General features: G+C 45.9%; 1 protein-coding gene across 1 annotated transcript in view; it reads left to right on the top strand.

Moving 5' to 3' along the window:
- The window catches only part of LOC137423622 (uncharacterized), a 207,820-nt gene extending 199,400 nt beyond the window's left edge, over positions 1–8,420 (top strand). The window contains exons 11-13 of the mRNA XM_078773960.1: positions 3,586–3,713; positions 5,746–5,854; positions 6,954–8,420. Of these exons, the coding sequence (XP_078630086.1) occupies positions 3,586–3,713; positions 5,746–5,770 (153 nt within the window). The 3' untranslated portion in view covers positions 5,771–5,854; positions 6,954–8,420. The remainder of the gene's footprint in view (positions 1–3,585; positions 3,714–5,745; positions 5,855–6,953) is intronic.
- The last annotated feature ends 5,453 nt before the right edge of the window (positions 8,421–13,873 follow it).

Below are 13,873 nucleotides of genomic sequence, written 5' to 3'. Positions count from 1 at the left end.
AGCCGGGAACGTACCCCACAAATGGGGTCTTTGAACAGAGGTTTATAATAATAATAATAATACATTTATTTTAGATAGTGCTTTTCAAGAAGCCCAAAGGCGCTTTGACAGAGTACAAAAAACAAGTGCAAAAAGACAAAAATCAAGAGGTAAATAATCAAAGCAAAAGGAAGGAGAAGGAGAAGAGATAGTCAGGGGTTACATGCTGAGGGTTAAATGTTGAATGCAGTGTTGAACAGGTGGGTCTTGAGTGATGTTTTGAATGTGGTGAGTGAGGAGGAGTCTCTGATGGTGTGAGGTAGTGAGTTCCAGAGGGTGGGAGCAGCGATGGAGCAGGCCCTGTCCTCCCAGGATCTGAATTTGGTCCGGATGGGGGGGTCAGGAGGTTGGTACCAGCAGAGCGGAGGTTGCGGGTGGGTGTGTGTCTGGAGAGGTCAGTCAGGTAGGATGGGGCCAGGTTATGGAGGGCTTTGTAGGTCAAGAGGAGGATTTTGTACTGGATTCTCTGGGGGATGGGGAGCCAGTGAAGCTTGTAAAGGACGGGGGTGATGTGGTCACGGGTCCGGGAATGGGTGAGTAAACGGGCAGCGGAGTTCTGAATGTATTGGAGTTTATTGGTGATTATTGAGGGTGAACCATAGAGGAGGCTGTTGCAGTAGTCCAGACGGGAGGTGATGAAGGCGTGGAGGAGAGGGATGGACGGAGACGGGCGATGTTTTTCAGGTGAAAGAAGGGTGTGTTTGTGATCTGTTTAGTGTATTTGTCGAAGGAGAGGGTTTCGTCAAAGATGATGCCAAGATTCCGGATGTGAGGGGAGGTGGATACTGGGAAACCGTCAATGTTGAGGGCAAAGTTATGGGTGGATTTGGTGAGCGTTTTTGGGCCAATGATGATTATTTCAGATTTATCATAGTCAAGTTTGAGGAAGTTGATATGAAGCCAGGATTTTATTTCAGTGATGCAGTTTGTCAGGATAGAGTGGGTGGCGGTGGAGATGGATTTGGTGGAGATGAAAAGCTCGATGTCATCGGCGAAGCAGTGGAATTGGAGACCATGACGGCGGATTAAGTGACCAAGGGGGGACAGGTACAGGATGAAGAGGAGAGGGCCAAGAACTGAACCTTGGGGAACACCTTGGGGGAAGGGAGCAGTGGGGGATTTGCAGTTATTGATGGAGATGAACTGGCGTCTGTCAGAGAGGTATGATTTGATCCAAGAGAGGGCAGTGCCGGTAATGCTAAAGGTGGTTTCAAGTCGGGTGAGGAGGATGGTGTGATTGATGGTGTCAAAGGCGGCGCTGAGGTCGAGGAGGATGAGAATGTTGAGGTTGCCGGCGTCAGAGGAGAGGAGAAGGTTGTTGGTGATTTTGAGGAGAGCAGTTTCAGTACTATGGTTGGAGCGGAATCCGGATTGGAATGTTTCATACAGGTTATTGGCAGAGAGGTGATGTTTGAGTTGAGTGGCTACAGCGCGTTCCAAAACTTTTGACAGAAAGGGTAGGTTGGAGATGGGTCTGAAGTTATTTAGGGTGTCAGGGTTGAGTCCAGGTTTTTTCAGAATGGGGGTAACAGCAGCAATTTTGAGGGATGGTGGGACGATGCCTGTAGACAGGGAGGAGTTTATTTTTGCAGTGATAAGTGGAGAGAGAGCAGGAAGGGAGGCCTTGACAAAGCTGGAGGGGATGGGGTCAAGAGTGCAGGTGGCAGTTTTCATTCCTATGAGGAGTTCAGAGAGGTCAGTAGGGGAGACTGGGGAGAACTGAGACGGGTTGACAGGATAAGGGGGGGCAGGTGGTTTGAGGGGGAGTGGGTGCGGTGGTGGTTAAGCTGTTGTAGATGTTGTCAATTTTGCATTGGAAGAATGAAAGGAAGGAGATGCAGTTGTCTACTGTGAATGACTGGGTGGTGGTGTTCAGGGGGCTGAGGAGTTTGTTTATTGTAGAGAAGAGTGCTTTTGGGTTTCCAGAGCCAGAGTGGATAATTTGAGAGTAGTAGGCTGAGCGGGCGCAGGAGAGGGCATCTTTGTAGTGTTGTAGGTGGTCCTTGTAGGCTTGGGAGTGAATTGTGAGACCTGTTTTATTGCGGAGTCTTTCAAGTTGGCGAGCACGAGTTTTCATCAGGCGGAGTTCAGGGTTAAACCAGGGAGCAGAATGGGTGAAAGAAACTGTTTTGGTTTTTATAGGCGCAAGCTGGTCAAGGCAGGAGGAGAGAGTGTGGTTGTAGTAGTCAGTGAGGTCAGAAGGTGTGTGGAGGTCAACGAAGGGAGAAGTGGACATTTTTTCAGAGAGGGTGGATGAGAATGAGGTAGGTGAAAGAGCGTTTAGCTTACGGAAGTTGATAGTGCAATAATGTCTTGGTGCTGGGGTGGGGATGTTGATGGTCATAGTGATGGCTAAGTGGTCAGAGAGGGTGAGGTCGGAGCCAGAGAGATGGTGCAAAACTAATCCAGTAGAGCAGTTTCTCTTAATCCTGCCAATCCGGGAACGTACCCCACAAAATGGGGTCTTTGAACAGAGGTGGTCTCTTAATCCTGCCAAGCTGGGAACGTGCTCCACAAAATGGGGTCTTTGAACGGAGGTGGTCTCCTAATCCTGCCAAGCCGGGAACGTACCCCACAAAATGGGGTCTTTGAACAGAGGTGGTCTCTTCATCCTGCCAAGCCGGGAACGTACCCCACAAAATGGGGTGTTTGAAGAGAGGTGTTCTCTTAATCCTGCCAAGCCGGGAACGTACCCCACAAAATGGGGTCTTTGAACAGAGGTGGTCTCTTAATCCTGCCAAGAGATGGAGGAACTCTTATTCCAAGCAAGCTGAGACTTCTCCACTCGAGACAAAATACAAAGTATCCCAAGCCGTGTTTGTCCTTGACGTTCCCCTCTCTCATCACTCCTTTTTCTGAATACTATGTTGTGCTTTCTCAAACATGACTCCAACCATCCATTCAAAACCTTGAACATTGTGAAGTTTAAATCGGTAGCACATCAATGTCTTATCCCTCAGCAGTTCTCCAGTAACATTTAATTGTCTGGTCAGTACGTCTTGAAAGCACTTGTCCTGAATCTGTCTGCTCTGCTCCAGTCACCGGAGACATTTTTTCAGACGTCACTCAAAATTTCACTTTTTCTCTTCAAGATGTTCTTAATTTGAACTTTACTGAACCTGAGATCCTCCGCTATTTTAACGGTTCAATATCTTCCAGTTCCTCGTCAGCATCATTGACATGGAAGGGTGGGATAATGGGAGATTGGAAGTGTCTGTGTGAATCTGGAGGTTTGCAATGGACAGTGGTGGCACGTCCAATCTCCTTGATCACAACATTATATTATATTAGTAAAACATTTAAATCAACATTTTGTAAATTCATTCCTGTGACCTACCTGAACACGTACAGAGAATGAAACTAGCCTTCACAATTAAGACGAGTTTTCAATTTGTAATTTCATTAATTGTTTCTCAAAATGTTTTGCTCTCACCTGAGTTGACAGAAAATGAAATAAAATAGCAGGTGCTTCCATAAACCTTAATTTCTAACCCCAACCCACCCCCTCCACGAACCCTCCCACTTTATTTTTCATTTCCCCCCCAGGAGTTCGGAAGTGGGGGCCGCCAGAAGTGGCCGAGTGGCTCCAGAACAACCGTCTGGATCAGTATGCACGTCATTTTGCTGAGTTTGATGGAAAACTGTTCCAGAAACTTCTTCACATCTATGAACTGGTATTGGCTTGATGGGGGCTTTCAGTATCCATAAGTAAAACACATCAAACTTATTGAAGAACCTGATGCTGAATATGAAGCCCAAAACGGGATTTTATAGGGAATGAGATGTTCAACAAAACAAACAAGAAAAAGCAATCATAGATTGCCCACCCTTGCCACGATGTGCCTTCAGTGGTTTTTAAGGATCTTGTGTCAAAACAAATATGGCGGCCGAACCACGTGACCGATGACGTCATCATTTATTTATTTTTGTCCACCAATTTATTCCGAGATTATGCTGAAGAAATTTCATCTTGATCGATGAAGTTTTGTACTTGTCAAATTATGATGTCATGATGGAGGCACCTTTGACATCATCATTAACAGATGTTATTCCACATGGAGAGTTATTTACAATGAGCCATGTCTAAATTTTTTCTATTCAGTGCTTTCGGAGATATGGACATGCAAAGTTTTTCGGTTTTTCCAAGATGGCGGCCGAACCACGTGACCTATGACGTCATACTTATCATTAAAAAATATATACATGTGGAGTTGCACTTATGGTGAAAATTTCTGTCAATCGGACCAACGGTTGCAGAGAAAATCATATTTATTCTGTGCAGACAGACAAACAGACTCAAATGCAATACCCTCTCAGGCGAGGGCAACTAGAGAATTCATAGAATACAACACCCCACACAGTGTTCAGGTATATAATTCAATTTAAATAAAACAATGATTTTAAAGATTTTTTAAAATTGGAAGTTACTGCAATAACTTGTGAACCAGTGATGGAATTTTGACCAAACTTGGCATAAGTATATATCATGATGCAAAGGATGGATGTGCGGAGTGTCGTTGGGAGGGAGGAAGACGGATGGTGAGTTGCAAGGAATGATGGGAATGGAGCCTGTGATTGGTGTTGTGGGGAGGGGCAGGTTGAGGTGGTTTGGTCGTGTGTTGGGGAGGGATGGGGATGGCTGGTTGGGGGGCGTGATGGAGGTGAATGTGGGGGGGTTGGTGGGGGGGGGGGCAAGAGGGACTTGGCTGGGGATGGTGGAGGAAGGGGTGCGGGCAGGGGGGTTGACGGGGAGGGATGCAGAGGGTGGGGCAGGATGGAGGGGATTGTCGTGGGGACCGCAAGGCTAACCCCCGCTCTAGCAGAAAATGGCCTTAAAATGCATGTTGTGTTGTGTTGTATGATGCAAAGATGAACAGATTCGATTTAGGCATAAAGAGGTCAAAGGTCAGAGTCTGTAAAATGTTTTTTCCCACGATAACTTCATGACAGATGAAGGGAACTACGTCAAACTTGGCACAAGTATGTATAATAATGTAAAGATAAAAGCATTAAATTATGGGGTCAAAGGTCAGAGGTCTCATTCGTCAAAAATTATGTTACTGCGCTAACTTGTTAACCAGTGATGGGATTTTGACCAAATTTGGTATAAGTATATATTATGATGAAAATATGAAGTGATTAGATTTTGTCATCAAGGTCATAGGTCAGAGGTCATGTCAAGTAAAAATGTGATACTTGAGAACAGCTGAAGAGATTTAAATGAAACTTGGTACGAGTATTATCATGATGTAATAATGTGAGCGGAGGCATATTGGGTGATGTTGCGACGTGGAGTGCCATTTTAGTTTGTATACAGAGTCGAGGTTTGTGGAAGAGTTAGAACACCAAACGGATCTGAACCTAACAGGATGCAAAATGAACAGCAAATAGATGGGGGAAGCACCAACAGCAGAGTTGAAGGATAAAATAGAGGGAGACTTGGCCAAACAATAGGTGTGGGGCAGAACGGGGGAGGTGCAGGAGAAGATGCCTGGTGTGGACAGGATGGTTACAGAAGGCAACTTTCAGGAAGGAAAAGCTAGAAATTTGGAAGTCGTAGGCCCTGGGGCAGGGGTTACCATAGGCAGAAAAGATCATGGTTTTGGATTGGGGTCATGGCTTTGCTTTTCACTTCATCCCTCTTAGTCTCAGAATCTCATCCACCTCCTTACTCCTCTCCTCCTTTCTTCTTCATTTCCCAAACAGGCTCCAGAAATGTTCCAAGTGGTGATCAGAGAAGTGGCTCCACTGACTTGTCAGGATCTCATGCGTCTCTTGAGGGCCGTTGATCGTCTCCTGGAATGAGCTGAACCTGGTGAGGAAGATATGAGGTGAGGCTTGGCCTCTGCCTCCCATGGGTTCTCTATCTTCTGTTTATTTCACTTAAATTCCTTTATAATCGGATGTTGTTACCTCCGCCACCGAAAGTGGATGGAGGTTATTTTTTTCACGTCTGTCTTTCTGTTTTTTTTTTTTGTTTTTTTTTTTTTTTGTATACAAGATCGAGGCTCGTGAAAGAGCGAACATTAATCACACAGAAAGACAAACAGACAAACAGACACACAAAACAAATAACATCGGGAGCGGTAGACAAGATGGGGAGAGAGGGGGAAGGACACAAACACAACATTTGAGAGCAGGGACCGAGAGACATGGAGACATCGAGAGAACTGTGGGAGGGAGAGGGCTTTGGGGGGGAGGCATGAGAAGGGGGGGGGGGGGGGGGTGGGAGAGGTATAAAACATATGGACACTGCCAAGACTTCCAGGAAAGAAGTTGGAATTTCAAACAAGGTGGATCTGGGGTGAATTAGTGGGGGTAGAAAAGATCAAGGTTTTGAATGTTTGTTTGTTACTTGCGAAAATCGAAGATTTTTCAAGTATATTGGTTGGTCTTGTGCGTTATTCTGTCTATTTGTCTGTATGTCAGTCGCCTACAGGTCACAATTTTCAACCAATCTTCACAAAACTTCACCAAATGGTAAAGTTGGTCATAAACAAGAAGCCTATTGTTTTGGGGTCAAAAGGTCAACAGGTCAACAGAGGCCAAAGGTCACCAACTTTGTCAAATTTCTAAAATCCTCAATTTTCATTTGATTGACTTGAAATTTTAAGAGGATTTGCATATCTGGTCACTGAATTCAACCCACAACTATTTTTGAGGTCAACATAGGCCAGATTTCTAAAAATCCTCAATTTTCATCCGATTGACTTGAAAGTGAGATGCAAAAATTGGAGGTGATTGACCAGCCATGTTTTTCTGTTTGATTTGCATACTCTTGAAGGTGACGTAACACCTTCGTAAAGCTGTTCTTTATTAATATTTATTTGTTTACTCTTTTATTACTATTCACACTCGTTTTCAGTTTGTACCCATTTTAATTTACTTTTCTCCTTTCTCTTTGTATCTTGCAGAAAACCAGACTCTCTCTCATCTCTTGAACCAACCTCATCCTCACTGAAACCCTCCCTGCATCTCATCCTTCTATTGGAGCTGCATGCACTGCTGTCCTCGTCATTCACACACAATGCCACGCCCACGTTTTCGTCATTCACACACAATGCCACGCCCACGTCCTCGTCATTCCTACACAATGCCACACCCACATCCTCATCATTCACACACAATGCCACGCCCACGTCCTCGTCATTCACACACAATGCCACGCCCACGTCTCGTCATTCACACACAATGCCACGCCCATTATTTACACTCCACCCACATTGTTCTGACCACACCCCCATTACATTTTTCACGCCCACATTTATGACTCCACCCACGTTCACGCACAATACACAAGCTGGGAGAACAACATGTACTTGGAGTGGGATTTACTATATAAATCACAAAACAATAATTGATTCATTACATTTAATTCAGTTTTAAAAATTGTTCGACATATTCATTGATTTTGATTCATTCTTTGATTACAGTATCACAGGTATCATTATTGCGAGCCTTTTATGGTGGTTTATTTTGCATTGAGTTTAATTTTTAAGGAAAATGATCGATCACACATCACCTTTGAACTCTCCATGACATCCAGGTTGTAAAATCCCAAATTCCCATCCACAGTGAAATCCCATCTCTGGGTGTGTTTCTCAGGGTACACACCCCACTGTTCACACATTCGGATCATATTTGTGGGAAGATTTCCACGGCTCAGTTTGTCATTCTCACAAATACATAACTTTTGATGATGAGGATGATCTCATATTGGAGTAAACATGCAGGTGTGGGAGGGCACAGCTTTAGGAAGGTTGATGTGTGTACACAGGTGAAGGTGCAGATGGAAACGAGTAAAATTGAAAATGCAGGAAAACTTTTTTGTACTTGGTCCTCGTTCACATGGGGGAGAAGAAGATGTTGAAAACAGTTATTTTTCTGTGTTTGTTGTTGAATTTAAACTCGTCCAGGAGGATTCGTTACGAGGTTTGGTTTCCGTGAAGATTCAGCACAATCAGCAGAACAACCTAGAATGAGATTAAATAATTATTTTAACTGAACCAGGTGAGATCTTTTACACAATCCCCCTTCCGTTTGGTCCACGTGCCTTGCCATGAACCAACCTGTGATGTGGGTCATGTGATGTGTGACCCCTTGAGTGATGTGTTGTTAGAGCTGTTGCTTAAACACACACTTCATGTCGGTGTTTTGGTTCTGCCTCAAAACACGGACTCGTTTATAACGTAGAATAGTCGTTTGCACTTATTATTCTCACATGTGCTTCCTGTTGGAGCCGGCAATGCTTTCTTATCTTTCCTGAAATAATAAAAGACATTTTACTTCAATTTAACCCATAATTCCAATGATTATTTGCTTAAGTAAACATGGTTTTATTATTACTTTTTTCAATTATTCAATAAAGATTAAAATCTGAATATTGCTGAATTTGAGTGTCTTTGAATGAGAATGATGGGTGTGATGAAGTCAATACGCAACTTTTGAAATGACGTAATCAGCCCCAGAATGCTCAGCGTAATCAGCCCCAGAATGCTCAGCACACATGAGCAGAAACCCTAAGCAACGGGGGTCATCAGGGCAGCTGAATGTATATCACGTGGCGAGATGAGGATTGTTCGCTAAAATGGTTCGCAAAGCTCCTAAAATAAGCTGAAAATACTTGGAAAACTACAAGTGAGCAAAGTTGGAAACATTCCAGCTGAAAAAAGAGCGTGTCTCGGCACAAGGAAAAGTTAGAAAACGTTCTGAATTCACCCAAAAAGCTGTTAGCTTGAGGCTTCCTGTCCTGCAAACTCCAAATCCCTTTCAAATCTCCCCCCTTGCCCCTTCCCTCCCCTCCCTCCTAAACTCCCCCCACACCCCTCCCCTCCGAGACTCTCCCTCGCTCCTCCCCTCCTAGACTCCCCTCTCACCCCTCCTCCTCAAAGCATCCTCCCTGCTTCTTCCCCCTTCCAACTTTCACCTTCATCTCCCCCAACCTTCTGCCTCACTCTTCCCCCTCCTCAAATAACACCTCACTGTGCCTCACCCAATCTCCATCAAACCTTTTGTCCACCCCATTCTTCCCTTTGTCCAAGCTATTCTGAAATCTCTGTAATCTCTGACACACCTTCAACAGCTCTCCCTACCTCTTCCTCCTCTTCCACATCTTACCCTACCCCTCCCCCCCCCCTGTTCTGGACCCGATGCTCCCCCTTCCTCTTCATTAACGGTATGGACCTCAAACATCCGGGGCCTTCGCTCAAACTTGACTGACCTCTCCATACAGGTTGCTTCTGACAAACCAGATGTGATCTGCTTAACAGAAACTTTCCTCCTTCATGATGTCTCTGATGCCTTGGTATCTCTCCCAGGTTACTCCCTCCTCCGGTATGATAGACCTGAGCCTCATCCTGGAGGTGGTGTTGCTATCTTTATAAAAAACTCTCTTCCTCACTCGCCCTCCACTGCCCTCTCTCCACCTCACCCCCAGGAATACCTTTGGCTACGGCTTCCCCTTCGCTCCCACCTTTTGTTCATATGTGTGTTGTACCGTCCACCAAACAGCGATGACTCCATCTACATCTCACTGTCTGATAATATGGACCAACTTCTATCTACCCATCCCAACTCTCTCTTCCTCATATGTGGTGATTTCAATTGTCACCATGCCAGTTGGCTGGGTGTGGGTACCTCTCTCACCAGCCATGGCTCTTCAGCAAAGGACTTCTGCGACTCACTGGGACTGACACAATCTGTCAATTTCCCGACCCGGATCTCAGTCAACGGAGCATCTTCTCTTCTGGATTTGGTTATGACAAACTTCCCTGAAAATGTCTGCTGCTCTTCTTCTGCTCCAATCGGCTCATCTGATCATGTGCTTGTCAAAGTGGACATCTCTCTGACCATTCTCAGAGAGCCTCCTCAGCGTCGACGAGTCTGGCATTTCACTCAGGCCAACTGGCACGGTCTTCAAGCAGCCATCAATCATCTGGACTGGTCTCCCATCTCTACCGCCTCTGACATCAACTCATCCTGGGAATTCTTTCAAAGTAAATTGCTCTCTCTCATGCACAGATTTATCCCATCTCGTCTTCAGTTGTCATACCCTTCCTCCCGTCCATGGTATACGGAATCTTGTGGTGAGGCTGTTGCCCTGAAACAACTTGCTTTCGTCTCCTGGAAAGCAAATCCAACGGAAGGAAATCTCATTTCCTTTCACAAAGCCCGAAACAAGTGTGTGTCCACCCTCAGGAAAGCCAGGAAACAATATCTCACCGTTCTCAAGACCGAACTCTCTTATCTGTCTCCCTCTTCCAAATCCTGGTGGCGTCTGGTCAAATCTGTTTCTGGTGTTTGTTCCCCCTCCATCCCCTCCCTCACCTCAAACGGCTTAACGGCTGACTCCGCACGTGAAAAAGCTGAATGCCTCAACTCTGTGTTTGCCTCTAAATCTTGTGTCCCAAACCCATCCCTCTCTGTACCCACCGTACCCAGTCGTACCCAGCTGCTCCTGGACTCTGTGTCCTTTCCTCCTGACAAGGTGGAAAAGTTTCTGTCAACCCTCGACTCTGATTCTGCAACTGGTCCTGACGGCATCAGCCCACGGGTCCTAAAATCATGTTCTTCTGCTCTTTCACTCCCTCTTTCTGTTCTCTTCACCCTCTCTTTTGCTCAAGGTCATCTGCCATCTGCTTGGAAATCAACCAACATCACCGCTTTGCACAAAAAAGGTGCAAAAACAGATCCCAGCAACTACAGACCAATCAGCCTTCTCCCAATTATCAGCAAAGTCATGGAATCCATCATTGCTTCAGATATGAAATCTTTCCTCTTCTCCAATGGCTTGATCTCTGATCATCAATTTGGTTTCAGACCTGGTCACTCTACTCTGGACATGCTGCTTCTGCTTTCTCAACAATGGATGGAGGTCCTCAACACCAAACAGGAAATTAGAGCTGTCTCCCTTGACATTTCACGTGCCTTCGATACGGTCTGGCACCCTACTCTGCTCACCAAACTCTCCTCCTTTGGTATCCATGGAAATCTCCACGCTTGTCTGGCGGACTTCCTCTCTGGTCGTAGTCAACGTGTGGCCCTGAATGGGTTTCTCTCATCTCCTCTTCCTGTTCAGGCTGGAGTTCCCCAAGGTAGTGTTCTGGGCCCTGTGCTTTTTCTGGTCTTCATCAATGATCTCTCTGACTCTCTTGAAAATCCTCTCTATCTCTTTGCTGACGACTCTACGCTCTGTCGCTCCATTCCTCATCCCTCAGTTCGGCAGTCTGCAGCCTCCTCACTCTCTGAAGACCTGGACAAAATCACAGACTGGTCAAACAAATGGAACTTGTCTTTCAATCCTGATAAATCTCACACTCTTACGATGTCTCTCCGAAAAGACCGACTGGAAAACACTCCCATCCACTTTCTGAATAATCCTCTCCAAGAAGTTCTGTCACTCAAGCTTTTGGGTCTCACTATTTGCCATGATCTTTCCTGGGAAAACCACATTTCAAATCTGGCCTCCAAAGCCAGTCGCCGACTGGGCATCCTCCGTCGTGCGAAGTCCTTCCTTGGCACACCTGAGCTCCTCACCACATGCAAGGCTTTCATCCGCAGCTCTATGGAATACTGCTCTCCCCTCTGGTCTGGTGCTCCTGCCTCACACCTAGCTCGTCTTCACGCTGTTGAAACCAAAGCGTTCAGAATCCTTGGAATCTCCCGCGATGAAGCTAACTCCAAGGGCCTTTCACTCACTCACCGCAGGCAGGTTGGTGGTCTTTCCGTCTTCTACCGACTCCTCTCTGGCCTTCCCCCCCCCCCCCAGCCCTCTCTGGGCTCTGTCCCCCAAATATTCCTACAGGTCGCACAAGATCTGCCTGCAACCCTCTTATTGTTAAACTGCCAAAATCAAGACTTTCTGCTCACCTTCACTCCTTCATTCCTCTTTTCTCCCGCCTCTGGAACAAACTCCCTCACTCTCTTCAATCCCACTCCACCCTCCAGGTCTTTAAAACAGCTGTTCACCACCATCTCTTATCCTCCCCCATCCAAAACCTTGATATTTTCTACCCCCGCTAATTTTGGTCCCCTTGTGTTTTATACCTCTCCCCCCCGCCCTCCCCCTCCCACGCCTCCTGCTCCCAAGCCCTCTCCCTCCCACACTTCTCCCTGCTCTCAAATGTTGTGGTTGTGTGCTTCCCCTTCTCTCCCCATCTTGTCTTCCGCTCCCTCTTTTTGTGTGTTTTGTTTGTCTGGTTGATTTGTTTGTGAAATAAATGTTAGCTCTTTCACGAGCCTCGATTCAGTATACAAAAAAAAAAAATGGCCTTAAAATGCCTGTTCGCTCCTTTGAAACTTGCAAAGTTCCTCCTTGAATCCCGATAGACAGTGTCCATCTCCCCCCCCTCCCCCCTCCCCACTCAATTTTGTAATTGGTCCATCCTTTTGAAATATTACCTCCCAGCCTCAATCTACTTGGTTCAGAGTTCTCTGACATCTGATTTAGAATTAGAGTTCTTATTTCAGACTCCATAATGTGGCGTGAATAATTTGTTTATATCCCAGGATCTCGAAATAAACGGGTCATTCCTCCCCATGCTCGGCGCATACGATGTCTGAAGAACTGTCTACCCCGTTTGCCCGTAAACCCAAACATGCAAGTTACGGCAAACCCCCTTTTGGGGCAACGTGTCACTGACCACTCTCATTATTTCAAAACCACAAACTATAATCCCTTTTCCTTGTTACCATCCCTCTTCCATCCACTTCAAACCCTCGCATCCTCATTCTTGAAGGCAAATCTTGCCCCTCACTCGCTACTGCAAAATGCTTCATTCATATTCGAATTTCTCCTCTCATCTTTGCACTTACTCTGCCAATCTTTACACTTTCCCGACCCAACTTTAATATAACTCGTTCTTTGGTCAAAACAAACAGACACAGTTTGCATAAAACAGATAACATAAAACCTTGGGTTCATATTGCCAAAAACTGGTCAATTCTCCCCAAACATATCAACATGAAGTTTAAACCCAACATGAATGTTAACAAAACATACCAAACAGACACAGTTTACATAAAACAGATAACATAGAACCTTGGGTTCATATTGCCAAAAACTTGTCAATTCTCCCCAAACATATTGTTGTGGTTTTTAGAACCCTCCACTTTGTAAATATCTGTAATATTCCCTTATAAATAATCCCCTGTAAATATTCCCATTTGTGGTGTAAAGGTCAAAGGTCGCACCCTCGTTAGGCCACGAGCAACACGTAGCACACCATAGGCTTCTTCTTTAGGTATTTCATTAGTATGTGTTTCAGGTAAGGATCTGTTTCCAATAGTTGAATCTGCGTTGTATTAATCAAATAACCTAGGCCCCTTCAATTATCCCCAATCTCTCTCTCTCTCTCTCTCCAAAGTGCCAGTAGCACCTACAAGCGGGGCTTGTCCTTCCCAATGCTGCCACATAATCTTATTGCCGTCGTCGCTGCCTTAGCGCTCGCTCCAAACTCCATTGAACATGCGGTCGGCTCGAGGAAAGAAGGGGCGGAGCCATGGGAGGAGGTGTGGCCTCGCCCACGAGCCGTCGAGGGTGGAGCCAGTGAGCCCTCGCTGACCAACCAGGGCTGAGGTGAGCTCGTTAATAGGCATGGCTCGATGAAGCGCGGCTTGATTTCTAAGCCAGTTATAAAAGCGCAAGCGCCAAGCCCTCAGGAGAGATGCGCCAGGGAGAGAGAAGGAGTCAAACCAAGAGAACTGCGCGAGGGAAGCCCTTTGATGAAGAACTGCGCAGGGGACCGTGGCGATTGAGAGAACAGCGCAGAGACGGCGGATGATAAGAACACTGTGCAGAGGATCGCTTGGAACCATCGTTTGATACGAACTGCCG

Source organism: Myxine glutinosa, chromosome 3 (assembly GCF_964187855.1).
Source record: "Myxine glutinosa chromosome 3, kmMyxGlut1.1, whole genome shotgun sequence".
Lineage (NCBI taxonomy): Eukaryota > Metazoa > Chordata > Myxini > Myxiniformes > Myxinidae > Myxine > Myxine glutinosa.
The sequence above is the reverse complement of the archived record's forward strand: the minus strand, read 5'-3'. Positions and strand labels throughout refer to the sequence as shown.